General features: G+C 40.4%; 1 protein-coding gene across 1 annotated transcript in view; it reads right to left on the reverse strand.

Annotated features, from left to right (window-relative positions):
• The window catches only part of CRB1 (crumbs cell polarity complex component 1), a gene marked incomplete at its 5' end in the record, with an annotated part of 99,367 nt that overhangs the window by 61,738 nt on the left and 23,954 nt on the right, over nucleotides 1-13,675 (reverse strand). Inside the window, 2 exons of the mRNA XM_082766585.1 lie at nucleotides 1,433-1,628; nucleotides 8,085-8,669. Coding sequence (XP_082622711.1) covers nucleotides 1,433-1,628; nucleotides 8,085-8,669 — 781 coding nt within the window. The remainder of the gene's footprint in view (nucleotides 1-1,432; nucleotides 1,629-8,084; nucleotides 8,670-13,675) is intronic.

The following is a 13,675-nucleotide window of genomic DNA, read 5'->3' on the forward strand; positions in this document are numbered from 1 at the left end:
TACATGTATCTTATGGCCTAAGTGTAGGAATTAAGGTCAACTTGTACATGTCATAAGCAAAGACAGACTTTTGTAAAACAACTGATAAATGCACATGCTCAGATGACCTTTTTAGTAATTATAAGAAACAAAAATATATTTAATTATTTTGCTTTATTTTATATTAAAATGATATACTGGCTGTTGCACAATTGAAATTGTGGGGGAATCTTGCTGAACAATATAAATATTTAATGATATGCAACTGGTTTTAGAAAAGGTCAAATCCTCCTTTGCTGCGTTCCTGAAACCTCACTGGAAGAATTGGTTTGAATTTTGGGAGGGAGCTTAGTTTGGTATTTGTATTTATAGCTTTAAATGCTAAACCTGTCCCCTTGAGTAATGCTGTGAAAGCTGGTGGCAAACACACACGTCTTGATTGTACTGCATCATTGGTCAGAAAAGAAAAAAACTTGTTTCAAGTCTACAATTCTCCCTTTAACACCCCCTCCTGAAAAAAATACCATAAAATGGCTAGTTACCCTTCTGCTTTGAACTGCTTTGTTGTCCAACCCTTTTCATTGTGTAAAGAAGCTCCAGTAGTTCTGCAGATGTCCTGCAGTATTACAAGCCAATTAAAATTGCTCTTACGTGCACCTCTGCTTTAAAAAGCTCAGAGGAAGAGGACAGTGATTAAGCCTGGCCTGCATGAGCACCACAGTTGCTCACCTCACATGCATATCCTCAAAAGCTTTGCAGGTTACTTGCTGGCTCTGCTGTGAACCAGTCCGGAGCAAGGTGACCTCCCCATCCTGCTGTTGCGCTTTGGCTACGCTGGAGAACAGGAAATTTTTTTGTCCTGATCAGTCATTCAGGGCTGCCACAAAGCAGCTCCACAAGGTTGGTGTCATGTCACCACATTGCTAGCGTTCCTAGAACAGGATTTCTTCCCCTCTTGCTCAAGGCAAGCCTGCCTTTTGCTGATGTGACTTTGGGGCTGATTCTGGGACATGAGTATCTTCAAAACAGATTTGCAAAAACTGGAAAGCAGACGATAGAGGACAAATCTTACACTGGAAAGGGTAGAGCCTCCATCAATAACACTTACTGACTTCTAGCTTTTTTTCTGTGATACAAAGTTGAGCTTACACACGTTTTCAGTTTCTAAAATCTCACGCTGAGCATGCAGAGTCGATGCTAGTGAGTGAACGCAAGAGCTCCGTCTACCAGGCTGCGCTTGGACCAACGCATAGAGCTTTTAACATCGGGTGGAGGAACTTTTCAGCCTCCCTACCTTCCCTGTGGTTACCCTGAGAGTTGCGGGTGGTTTGGAGGCAAGAGCTGCTGCGCGCTTCGCTGCGCTCCCGCTGCGCGCCCGACTCCGACGCGCACCCGGGCGGACCGGGACGGCCCCGGTCGGAGCGGGAGGGACCCGGGCCGGCCCCGGACTCACCCTGCGGCTCGGTCGTGGCAGCGCCCCCCGTGCCGGCAGGGCAGGCTGGCGCACTCGTCCACGTCGTGCTGGCAGAGGTGGCCCTGGAAGCCCGGAGCGCAAGAGCAGGAGAAGGCGCCCGGGGCATCGCGACAGGTCGCGCCGTTCAGGCAGGGCTGCGACAGGCACTCGTCGATCTCCAGCTCGCAGTTCTTACCTGCGGAGGCAAAGAAAGCAGGCAAGCCCCGCACTTAGCGAGATGCTTGCTGTTAAGGCTTGGGAGGCTTCACCAAAGAGCTCGGGTGTTATTCATGACAGTAGGTACAACAACTTTTTTGTCAGCTTGACCACTGGAGCAGAATGAACTAGCTTTCAGATCACTCAAACTGTGCCACCATCGTATTTATATAATACAGACGTGATTAGTAATTTAATGACCTCAGAAGAGCCCATTTAAAGCTGCACAGTTAATTGAATCCATTGGGAAGCTGTCGGTTTCCCTCTCTTTTGCTGCTTAGTTGTGTCTGTTTGTTTAAAGATTTAGCAATGTGTAACTAAACCAGTCTACGATGCTGTGCTCGCAACAGGTCAGACTCTCAAAGCTGCTCTTCAGAGGTAACTGATAAAGCTCCATCCGTTCTAATGGTACTTCTCAGGTATGCTTGATAGTTGGCAAGTTACGTACACAGTCCCTTTTCTTGTCTCTAATCCAGTCTAGGAGACTCTAAAAAAGATTTCATTATACCTAGCAGCTCCTGCTCTGATTATTCCAGGGTACTGTATATTTAATTATTTCTTACTTTGGGTAAGAAACAGTGATTTATTAAAAAAGAAAATATCTGCCAAATCAACTTGTTTTACCAGCTAAGGTATCAGCCACAAAACAGGCTGGCAAATTTTAATTTAGAAGCCACTTTTAAGCAGATTTCACTGTCTTGGTTTGGCTAACCAAAGCAGCAATAGGACTGTAAGAAGTTTTCAGGGACATTTCTTACTTGAGAGAGAATCTGCAGCAGAAGAAGATTTTGCAGGTATTTTTTATTTTATCTTTATTTTTAGGTGAAATTTGCAGTCCAAGATGGCACAGGCTTTCAAAAGATGGGAATGGCCACATTGTAATTATTGGTATTATCTCAGTAGTCTGTTTAGGAGCTCACCTGTAATTCTTTATGCTGCTTATCCAGCTCCGTCCTGCTGTGAAATTCGTGCCTTCTAAGAGCATTTTTTCAGAAAACACTAACTTTTTTTAGACATTACTAATATCTAGCACTGTTCCTTGATCACTAATTTATTTTGACCCTTTTGAATGTAGCACCCTTGTTAAAAATAATAAAAAAGAATAAAAATCCATAATCCATATTATTTGAAGATGTTAGCTCATAACTTTAATTGTATTTAATCTTAAATCTCATTAAAATACATGCACTTTTTCATCTTTCTAGTAGTTATGAAACATTATTACTGTGAACTTAGAGAATATATTCTTACAGCTTCCTCTGCATATAAAACATTCAGTGGGTAAAGTCACTGGTCCTGGGCTTCTGGCTTGTGGATCTGGCTAGCCATGGCTTTCAGTGGGAGCCTGTGTGAGATCCCAGCACAGGAATGATCCCTTATAGCTTTATGGTAATGTACATTACATCCAGACATAGTGAGCAGTCCCTCTGTGGTCATTGCCCTGTGAATTCACTGTAATTGTAAACAATGTGTTTGCAGAAGTATGTCTAGTGACCGTAAATCTGCCAGAGCTTGTTAACAGCTTACTGTGAATACTAAAAATCATGTGACAAAACAAGCCCTGCTCAACTGATCCTCAGTTCAACCAAATTTAAGACTACAGGCCTGAGAACAGCCTGATGATTAACATGAGACCATAGCGTTGTTGTTTTGGTTCACGTCTTTAATCTATCAAGCCCAGTAACCTGCCTTCGGCAATGCTGCCTCAGAAGAAAACTTCTCTCTTTATAATGCATCTAGCCAATGTGATATGCCATGCAAACAGGGGGAATTCCTCCCTAGCCTTTAGTGAGTCTGCTGTCAGATTTTCTTAGATGTGAGGAAGCAAGATGAAAAGATTAGATCTGTATTTGCACCTCAGCCTAACATTCTGTCATGAATATGCTGTATGCCAAATATCATATGCCAGAAAGGGGGGGTAAGGCGCCACCAAGCCCTTCCGCTGTTACTGCGTGGGGCTAAGCCATTATGAGCAGAGGCATTCCCTCCTTGTGCAGGCAGTTTCAGCATAAACCAAGCCCCAAGAGTGCATTGAGTTGAAAGACTGAGAAGGGATATTTGTAACTTCTTTGGTTTCTTTGAAGAACTAAGATTATTATTACCTTTACCACTTGCTTTTCAAATAAGTCCTATTGAGCACTTGTGCACAGCACTGCAGGAAGCAGCAGACAATCACTGTTGGCTGGACAGTGCCATTTGCTACTGGTGCAACACTACCACGAGCTCGCTGGGAAGGGAAGCGTGTACTTGAGGTACCTCACCCCATGGTAGAGGCTGCAGTGCCTCTGTGGGGAGGGCAAGGGGACTCCCTCATCCTTTCTCTGAGTACAGACCTGTATTGACCCACTTCGGTGCTTCACTGAGGAGGCACAGGAGTGCTGCTGATGAAAGAAGGGAGGAGGAGCACAGGCAGGGCACCAGGGCAGGGACTGCTGGGGCAGGGACTGCTGCCCCACTTCTGGGCAGGCAGATGGTGTGAGGTGGAGGCAGAAGCACGAAGAGGCTGAGTGGAAAGGCAGGCATGAGGACAGCAGCAGTAACGCTTTGATTCAGCAGCAGCTTTTGCCACTTGGTGATTTTGATAGAGCTTTGGCATAGCACCTATTTTGAATTTCAATACAACAATTTATACCTATGACTAGTTCATGGAATAGACGTTTCTGTGCTTGGTAGTTTGACATCTGGGTACCTGAAGTCTGTGGGATTTTTCATCTTAGTGCCTAAGACTTATGATGTATCTACTCTAAATGGCATCTACGGTACTGATAAGGATTCTGTGTGAGAACTAAGATTCATCAGGTAATAATTTCCTTATATTGTACAGAATTCATCACAGTTACATCATAGTAAAAGGTATTGCACAAAGAATGGATCTCGCCCACTGTACCTATTTCATCTGATGCTGAAATGTTTTTCCCTGTGTAAAAGGCCTGCTGTTGTCTTGGAGTCAGACTGGTTTTAGGAACTGCCCCTTGCCCCTGGTAGTTCCTACTAAGCTGTTCTCTGGCAGTGGAGGACTGGCTTCAGCTGAGCCCAGCAAGGTAATTATCGTACCTAGCTGTGGGTAGCTAACAGGCTGTGGCACTAGGCCCTGCTGGGGTGAATTAAAAGCAAGTGCAATTAGGCCAATGGAAGAAAAAAATGCATTTGATTAAGGTAGCCAGCAAAACTTCGGTGAGGCAGTTGAGCTTCATTATTTAACAGCTGCGTGACACATGTCTTGTAAATAATTTCACACATGCAGAGCATTATCATAGAAACTGCAAATTTCATGCTAAATTTTCCAGTCTTTGGCTCTCAGTGCGTTCTAACCTCTTCCATTTGTGTAAGAATTATGTGTGACATTTCTCAGCTATTTTGAGAAGTACTGCAGCATACCAATCATACAAAATAGCAGTCATAGCCCATGAAACAAGTAGCAACTGCAGCCAGTAACTCAAGCATTTGGTTAACATTACTGCTGCAGATTTACTGTGCATTCTCTACCTCCATATCAGGAGATGTAACCTTTTTAACATCTTAGGGAAATGAGATGAGGCTGGATGACTTCCCACAGTAATTCATGGTGTCAGGCCAGGATAATAATGGTTGGCAAGATCCCCCGACAGAGTAAATGAGGATTTTTATTACCAGTGGGGACACCTCAGGGCTTTCATCCAGTAATCCCCCTGGCTTGTGCATTTAGCACAACTCACAGCAAGGTGCAGAAAACAACAAAAAAGAATGCTTCTGATAAATCATTTGGTTAAGTAGCCTTTAAAAGCTGGTGTTTTACTGCTGAAGGAACAGCCAGCTACTCCTTTACAGAATTATGATGATTAGTCTCTACTGCTGGGAGCAGTATCAGAGCTGTACATTAAAGCTCTGCAGCCCCTTCTGCTTTGTTTTAGGCTTCTTTTCCTTCATTGGCTCCTTCATTTCTTAACTCTGCTTGTGCTGAGTGCAGAGCACTCCGAGTGTTGCTGCTTATTTTTTGGTGAGACCAAACAGCATCTGCCTGGAAAACAGCAGAACTGCATGATAAAAGCAGGGTGACTCCAGCAGGGTGAGCTCCCTCCAGCAGTTTGTGTTGATCTAAATCTTCATTTCTCTTTGTCTGGGCTTTATTATTTTATTATGTTTTCTCCCTCTGCCTCTAAGGTGTATATTCTGTCTTTCAAGCTGAGTTTGTGAGCTACAGATCCAGGCCTGGACCTTACTGACAGCGCAGGTTAAACAAATACAGTTTCCTGAATACCACAGGAGGTCTGGGCTGAGTCTGATCATTGCAGAGTAGCCATGCTGCTTGTTAATAGGCTTTTCCTTCCTTCTGCTCTTCAGCTTTCCCCGGGTTGTGTAGTTTTCCCCTCGCTTGGCCCGGGCTCGGACACCCGCTGCTAGCAGCGGGGTGGCAGGAAGGTAACAAGCTTCCTTCAAACAACATTCCCCCTGCTCATGAGGGACGCTAACTGAGGGCTGGCTTCCAACAAGAGCTGCGTCAGACACTGGAAAGCTGCTTTTTACCTCTGACTTCCCCTCCTGCATGGGGATTTTGGGATGGAGCTGTAAACCACATCTCTTATTCATTTGAATCACTTGAAGCAATAGCTGTTATTTTTTTCCCTTCTTGTGCTGTAAGATGTTTTTTTCTTTGCTTACCTGACTGGCAATCTATCACTAAAATGCATCCCCTTTTCTCTTTTTAATGATTCAATGTGCTCTCTCCTTCTGTCCTGTCCCTGAATACAGCTTTGAAATTTGAAGGGAACTGTCTCCTACAGCCATTATATGTTCTCCAGTAGAGAAAGTAGACAAGGTATGGGTGTGATTTTTCTTTAAAATGGGTCCAGATGAAATGGAAATTTATCAAAACATGGGTAGTTTTGGAACCTGATAGTACTTTTCCTACTATATAACTTAGGTAATGTTCTAGTTCCACGTGAATCCTCTATTTCTGGTTGGACAGAGGAAAGGAAGCCAACAAGGTTAGTCAAAGTTAAGTTTACACAGGCTAAGCAGTGAGTTCAGAATATGCATGGCCTGTAGGCAGGGGGAGGATGGCTTTTGCAGATGCAGTGGCATGTTTTTGATTTTATCGTTTCTGCTTGGAAAGCTAAAAACTTGGCTGTAAAATGTCTTTTTTTTTTTTTTTTTCCTGTCAGCAGGATACATTTTTTTCCTTAGTCCTTGTTGTCTTACCCTTTCCTGGTTCTGAAAATGTTTCTTTTGTGGCTTTTATACTACACTTACTCATTTTTTTTTTTTTTTTTTTGTATCAGAGTTTATAGTTTGCATTGATACTAAACCTTCCAATTCAACTGGAAGGCCAGTATATGGTGAAGTACAATGCTGTCAACTTTGAACTGCTAAAAACCTGCAGAATAAGAATTGAGTGTAAGGATATTTTCTCTTGATGATATGAACAGTTTATCTCCATTCTTGACAAATGTACATGTATGTTCTTCTAGAACGTCCAGCTGTAATTTCTAATATTTTATGAAATAACCAACCTATGTGGCTATTATGAAATAACCAACCTACATGCCCTACAGAGGGAGAGACACTCTTTTGAATGCCTGGAAACCACTGGAATATTGGTCTTTTGTTTCCCAGAAAAGAAGCCAGGAATGAGTTTTGGAAAGTATTCTTTTTGCCACAGCAAAAGAAATTTAACTGTGGCCTCAGCCAGACTGAATCATGGAGTGGATCAGAAAAATAATAAAAGGGAAAAAAACAGTTATATTATATGACATCAGTAGGGTATACAGCTTAGAAAAATTTGCAGAATTAAACCAGAAAGGCATAGCCATCCTGAGAATTGGTGTTGAGGAAAAGTGATAGATTAATTTTTTTGGTCTTGAGGTTCGGTAAAGTAGAGGAGGAGAAAGAGGCCTATTAGCGAGTGTACATAAAGGGAAACATTTGAATAGGGTGTTTTGAAAATTTCTGAACAAGATGCTTTTGCTCAGAAAAGGGAAAAAATGAAAGAAAAGTGTTTTAAAGGAAAAGACTCCTGCAAATCAATTGTCTAGATTTAAGAGTACTCTTTGTAGTGATTAGCAAATCAACCAAGTCAAAGTAGATCTAATTTTTATCACTGCCAAACATAGGTTTTGTCTGTCAGCTAAAAACTATGTATAGCACTCTGAGGACATGTGTTCTGAGAATATTTTGTTTAAAGGAAAGTTAACCTGGACCTGTGACACAACTTGATGTTCATGAAACTGCTCTGTAGTTTCTGGAAAATGAGAGATTTCTTCAGTCTTTCTCCATCTAGTATCACAAGTTGCAGGTGATAAGATAGGTGATAAGAAAACCCATAATATACCAACAGCTGCAGAGACTGAAGGCAATGTGGTAATACAGGTATGACTAAATAGGTGTGTGTGGTGGTAGATCTTAGAACACAAGTATGGCAATTCTCCATGATACAAAGATTGTTTAAAATGGCACTCACCTGTATACCCAAGTGGGCAGATGCAATCGTACTTTCCTATCTGGTTGAGACACGTTGCCCCATTCAGGCATGGATCTGACACACATTCATTCACTTCCAGGTCACAGTGCTTGCCTTGATAGCCTGGGACGCAGTAGCAGGAGTATTCATCGACCCCATCCCTGCACACAGCTCCGTTGTGGCATGGTTCAGAAATGCATTCATCAAAATCTGTTTCACAGAGCATACCTGTGTAACCTGCGCTACAAAGGCAGGTGGGCCCAGCCAGGCCATTTTGGCAGGTGCCTCCATGTTCACAGGGGTTTGTGTCACACACGCTGACGGCTCTTTCACAAGTAGACCCATTATACCCAGTGGGGCACTCACAAGTGAAGCTGAGGTTTCCAGGAGAGCTTAAACAGGTAGCATTTTGAAGACAAGGGTTTGAGGAGCAAGGGTCAGAGGTTTTATTGCAGCGTTCCTCCATAGTGTCCTGTGGTACATCTGCACAATGGCAAGTGTCCTCCCTGTGACCAGCAGCGCACGTAGAGTTCTTTTGGCAGAAATTTGACAGGCACCTGGAATCGTTTCTCATGCAAAGTGACTCTAGGAAGGAAACAAAAAAGATCCTGAGGACTTCTACCACATTTGGAGTAAACCAGAGTCAAATAGGTGCAATTATTACCACATTGTTTCAAATTTAATAGCTCCAATTGCTGGATTTTGAGAAGAAAACAGGCCCAGTAAATGTGCAGCACATATTGGTAGACTAATAAATGTAAAGTGAAAACAGTTCTGGAAATATGAGCAGAATTCTCACCTCTTCCAGCAGCCATGGCTCTAGTGCCAGGACTTGGAATACATTATTTAACACTAACAACGATATTGTTGCAACAATATTTGTGACTGTCAACAGAGATGACCAGCAACATGGAATGCATTTACATATGTTTAAAACAGGTGGTGTTGGTTTTGTTTTGTGTTTTTGTTTGTTTGTTTTACTAGAATGAGGAACTGAACAACATTTTTCAGTACAATACCATTTTGGATTCTTTTGTAGTGAAAGTTTTTTTTTGTATTGGAGTTCAACAAAGCTAAATGACTTGGGTATGCTTTAGTCTCTCATGACTGACTCAAACCATTATACACTTTGAGTTGGTTTTGACTTCCCAGTTATAAATACTACTAATTTGACATCTGTATAGCACTTTCACCATATCTCAGGTATCTCCCAGATACCTAAGATTCAAAATAGTACTCTGAGAGCCTTTCAGCCTCTGAGGCTGGAATGACATGGGGGACATAGCATAAATATTTAGTGGACATGGTATAAATATCTCCCTTATCCACCAGGAGCTGAACTCCTGGCATCAATTAAACACAACTTATAGTTGCTGCTGCTGTAAAGACTAACAGGTAATAACAATAGCTATTTTCTCACTTCCCAATCAAGGAAGAGTGAGCTGCTACCAACATTGTTCATGAAACACAACTGAGAAACACTAATAGAGTGAGAGCAGTGAAGGGCGTTCTTTCCAGTAAAATAAAAGAATTTTGCTATGAAAATGTGTAATTGTTTTAATCCTGATTAATTGTCTCCGTAACAAAATGAATGTCCACGTTTGGCTAAGCAGGTATACCACCTTTAACTGAGTGCTAGTTATACCGAATAATAGTGAGGATGGCTAATGCTGAATGGTTGAGGTGGGTTTGCTGACCTGGGCTGAATACTCTGCAATCACAGCTTCACTGGTTTGGTATGGGCCAACGGAAATGGTGTTAATCATCAGTCTGCATCCTGCAACACTTAGGAATCTCGTTACTTGGGGATATGCTGACTCCAGGCTGTGGAGAGGGTAAGACCCAAATGGAACTTTTGCAATCCACATTTTTATTGGGACTGTCCAACTTCACAGAGCTTTCTTTTCAGTCTGTCTACTTAAAATTAATTAAAATTGCATGTTTGAAGATATGTTGCAAATTTGAAGAAATTAACTGTGATTAATTTGCAGCATTATCTAACTATTATACTACGTAAACTGCAAGAGGTAAGGTCAACCACTGAAGTATTTCTTAAGTAGGACTACTGTGACTTGAGAAGCAATTCAGTTAATTACTACTGCTTTTCCAGAGATGATATGCATGCAATATCTCAATTTGTTGTAATTACTGTATATGAGAGAAAATGAAGAATTTGCCAGTTTGCAGTTTTGATAACAACATATTAGCTTTGAGCAGAGATTACAAATCTGCATACTTCACTGAGATGTTAACAGTGGATGAAAACTGAGGGAAGAGAAAAGGAAGCCCTAAAAGCACAATCAGTAGTGAAAGCAATCAATTTGTCTCCAAGGTGACACTGCAATGGGAAAAATATAGAAAGGTAAACCTGTTCTGTATTTTTTTAACAAGCATTTTAAGTTGAACATCTCTGGCTTTTATAAAAACAAGTTTCTTATGCAGAAATTGCCAACAGACAATACAATATAACCAGTATTCCTCAGGGATGTTTTTGTCTGATTTGTACATAAAGCTTACAGCAAAGAAATACAATTTTTGGAGTTTTATCTTCATTCTCATGTTGTTGTTGTTTTTTGGTTTTTATTATTATTATTATTATGTATATAGTTATTGATGAATACGAGGATTCTGATGGGCTTAGCAGAGATGTAATCACTGCTGAGTTTTAGCTTCTTGTGATTTAAAAACTAGGACCAAGAGATTTTGTTAGGGGTAATAAGATTCAGCACAACTACAGCTTAAAGAGGTGATCATCAAAGGGTAATTTATCAAACTGTGGTTATCAAATGGTATGCAGTTTACCAGTGCACCCCATGATTTTTTGACAGAAGTCATATTTCTAAATCATATAAGTGCTTCAGAAAATCCTTGGAGTCTTCATAGTTAGAGGATCCATTTTTCCACTTACTTTCCCACCTATGTTAAACAAGTTATTTGCAGTACGTCTCTTCCTCCCCTGTCACCATTCAGCTTTCCTGCAGCTCTGGAGCCATGTGGAAGGATGGAATTGGAAACCTAATGCCATTGGGAGCTGCATGGAAACAGCAGAGGAAGATCAGAGCATGTGGGAGCTGAACACACACCCATGCTATAGGATGTGATGTGGCAGTGTGATCGTGTCTGATGAAAAGGCTGGCTCAGTTTGAGATAATGATTAAATAATATTTTCTACTACATTTACAGAAAGAGTTATATGGGAAATAAGTGTTTTGATGTATTTGGAGGCTTTATTTTTGGTAATGTTGCACAAGGATAATCTGGAAAGGCCTTGTGTAGTAGCTCTGGTAGGCAGGGGAGTCATTTTCATGCTTACCCACTCAGGATCACTACAGCAGTGACTTGTTCTGAAAGATTCTTAAAACTTATATGTAACATCAGAAAAATAGAAACAAAATGCTGATCACTTTGATTTACACTGACTGACACTTGAGGTAATTATCTGTCTCTTTATAAACATTGATACATTAATTACTAGAGGAATTTGTGCCAAGCATTTTACCCCATGGTTAAGTCCTTTTCATGCAGTTGAGATATTTGGCAGGAAAATTCCTTGCAGTAAAGCTTGCCATCTACTGGAAAATCGTCAGTATTGCCAAAAACGTCAGTATTCTCTATCTTTTACAAGAGCTGGCACTACTAAACGTAAGAAATGCTGAGAGACAGTAATTATTTTTCCTCATACACAAGATTAAGTTAAAGTGCTGCTGTTCATTACAAAATCTTGATTATTCATATACTAATTGGTAATTAAAAAAAAAAAACCATGATTTTGCTGTGGTACAGACATCTCAGTGGTCAGAAACTGCTGCAATGAAGCAATACAATATGGTTTGGGAGGCTGGAAATAAACGAAAATATAACAGGGCAAAATTAAATTAGTGGGAAAGGAAACAGGGTGGGAGTTCTGAACAAGCGGAGACAATTTGGCACAGATCTTCTGAATCCTCTCAAAGAAACCAGTGTTCTTCAGTTATGCAGGTAATGTTGACGAGCCTGATCTCAAATCTTTCCTGAGAATGTGAAGTGTTGTTTTTTTTTTTTTTTTTTTCTAGATTCTGTTTGAATCAGAGTTAGAGCATTCCTGTGTGCTTTTCAAAATATATAATATTAAATTGATAAAATAAAAAGTAAATTGCCAGTTCCCCAGTTCTGAGAATCTGATTTGCAGTCTCAGCCATTCAAAGTCCACAGACAAAACCTATCAAGCTGTGTTGGGTTGTTTTTGGCAGAAATTTCTTTCAGTAAAAATTTATTCTTTCTGTCTGTGGCTCTTCACACAAGTTGGTGAAATATTTTAATCAGCAACAGAATTTAAAATCAAATTTCCATCACTGCTAATCATGTTGTTATGAACTTGAGTTCACTTGAATGTGGTCCTGCCTGCACTTTGCTAATCACCTCATCATGCCTGGAGGCTCCTTGTAATTCGCAATGCTATTCTTCAAATGTGTCTTTTTTCCCCAAAGGAGGACTCTTAGCTTTACAGAGGTTCTCAACACTAACAGCTTCAGGGTCTTTTTACATATGCTGCAGATTTTTCCTTCTTAACGGAGGCAGTCAATTTTCTAGGGAGAAAAACGAACAAACAAGAATACTATGAGGAGATAGCTATCTTCTTGATGCCCATAGTCATCAACAATGATGAGTTTACAGTGCTTTGGGGAGTAGTTTTTTATTTTTTTTAACAGCTATTACTTCAAAGTTTTGAACTAAATTTTGAATTAAAATGAGGAAGCCATACCAGCTAAAACAGATGAAGCAAATCACAGCAAAATATGACTTTTTGTTTGAAACACATACATTTTGGAAAGGAATGGGTACTGGGAAACCATCTGTGATCCAGCAGAGGGAAACTAAGGCCAGATACTGTCTTCTAACACCTAAACATTGTTAAAGACATGAATATTAAGGTATTATAGGTCTGCAGTTCTGTTTTTTTTTTTTTTGTTTGTTTGTTTGTTTTTTTTTTTATGTTATAAAACCAAAACAACAACAGAAAAGCAACCTAGGGAATGTGTGTTGAGTTACGGTGTTGTTTTTTTTTTTGTTGTCGTTGTTTGTTTTTTGTTCTTAGTTTCCCAAAATACCTTATACTATTGATACCTTGGTTGTGGTCACTGAGAGAGAGAAATTTTTCTTGGGACAAACAAAGCAACAGTTGCTTTCCTTAGTGTTGTTATTTCAGTGTCTCCCATTGACGCAACAACAGCATATAGCATTTGTTCACAATGGAGGGTTTACCTTGTGATCAAATAAACTGAATAAAGAAATCATTGGATAACTTGAGGGTAGTGAGGGCTTAGGTAGTCTGATGTCTTGAGTGAGAAATAAGAATCTTTGATGCTTACATTTTTTTCTTATTTAAAATTTGTCCCTGAGATTTTAAAACAAGTGTGTGAATGTGTTACTGAAATATCAAGCTCTGCAGTTTTAGTGAGATCTTGAAATAATTAGCATTTAACTGGAAATATTCAAATATATCCCAAGGCATTTAGTGCTGCATTGAAGAGCACATAGCTTTGGTATAACTAGGCATATCTTGTTTTCTCTGCAGTGCATCGTGACATGGAAAATATAGTTCATCACTATGA

The sequence above is a fragment of the Aythya marila genome (assembly GCF_965140915.1).
Source record: "Aythya marila genome assembly, chromosome: 8".
In the NCBI taxonomy this organism is placed as follows: domain Eukaryota; kingdom Metazoa; phylum Chordata; class Aves; order Anseriformes; family Anatidae; genus Aythya; species Aythya marila.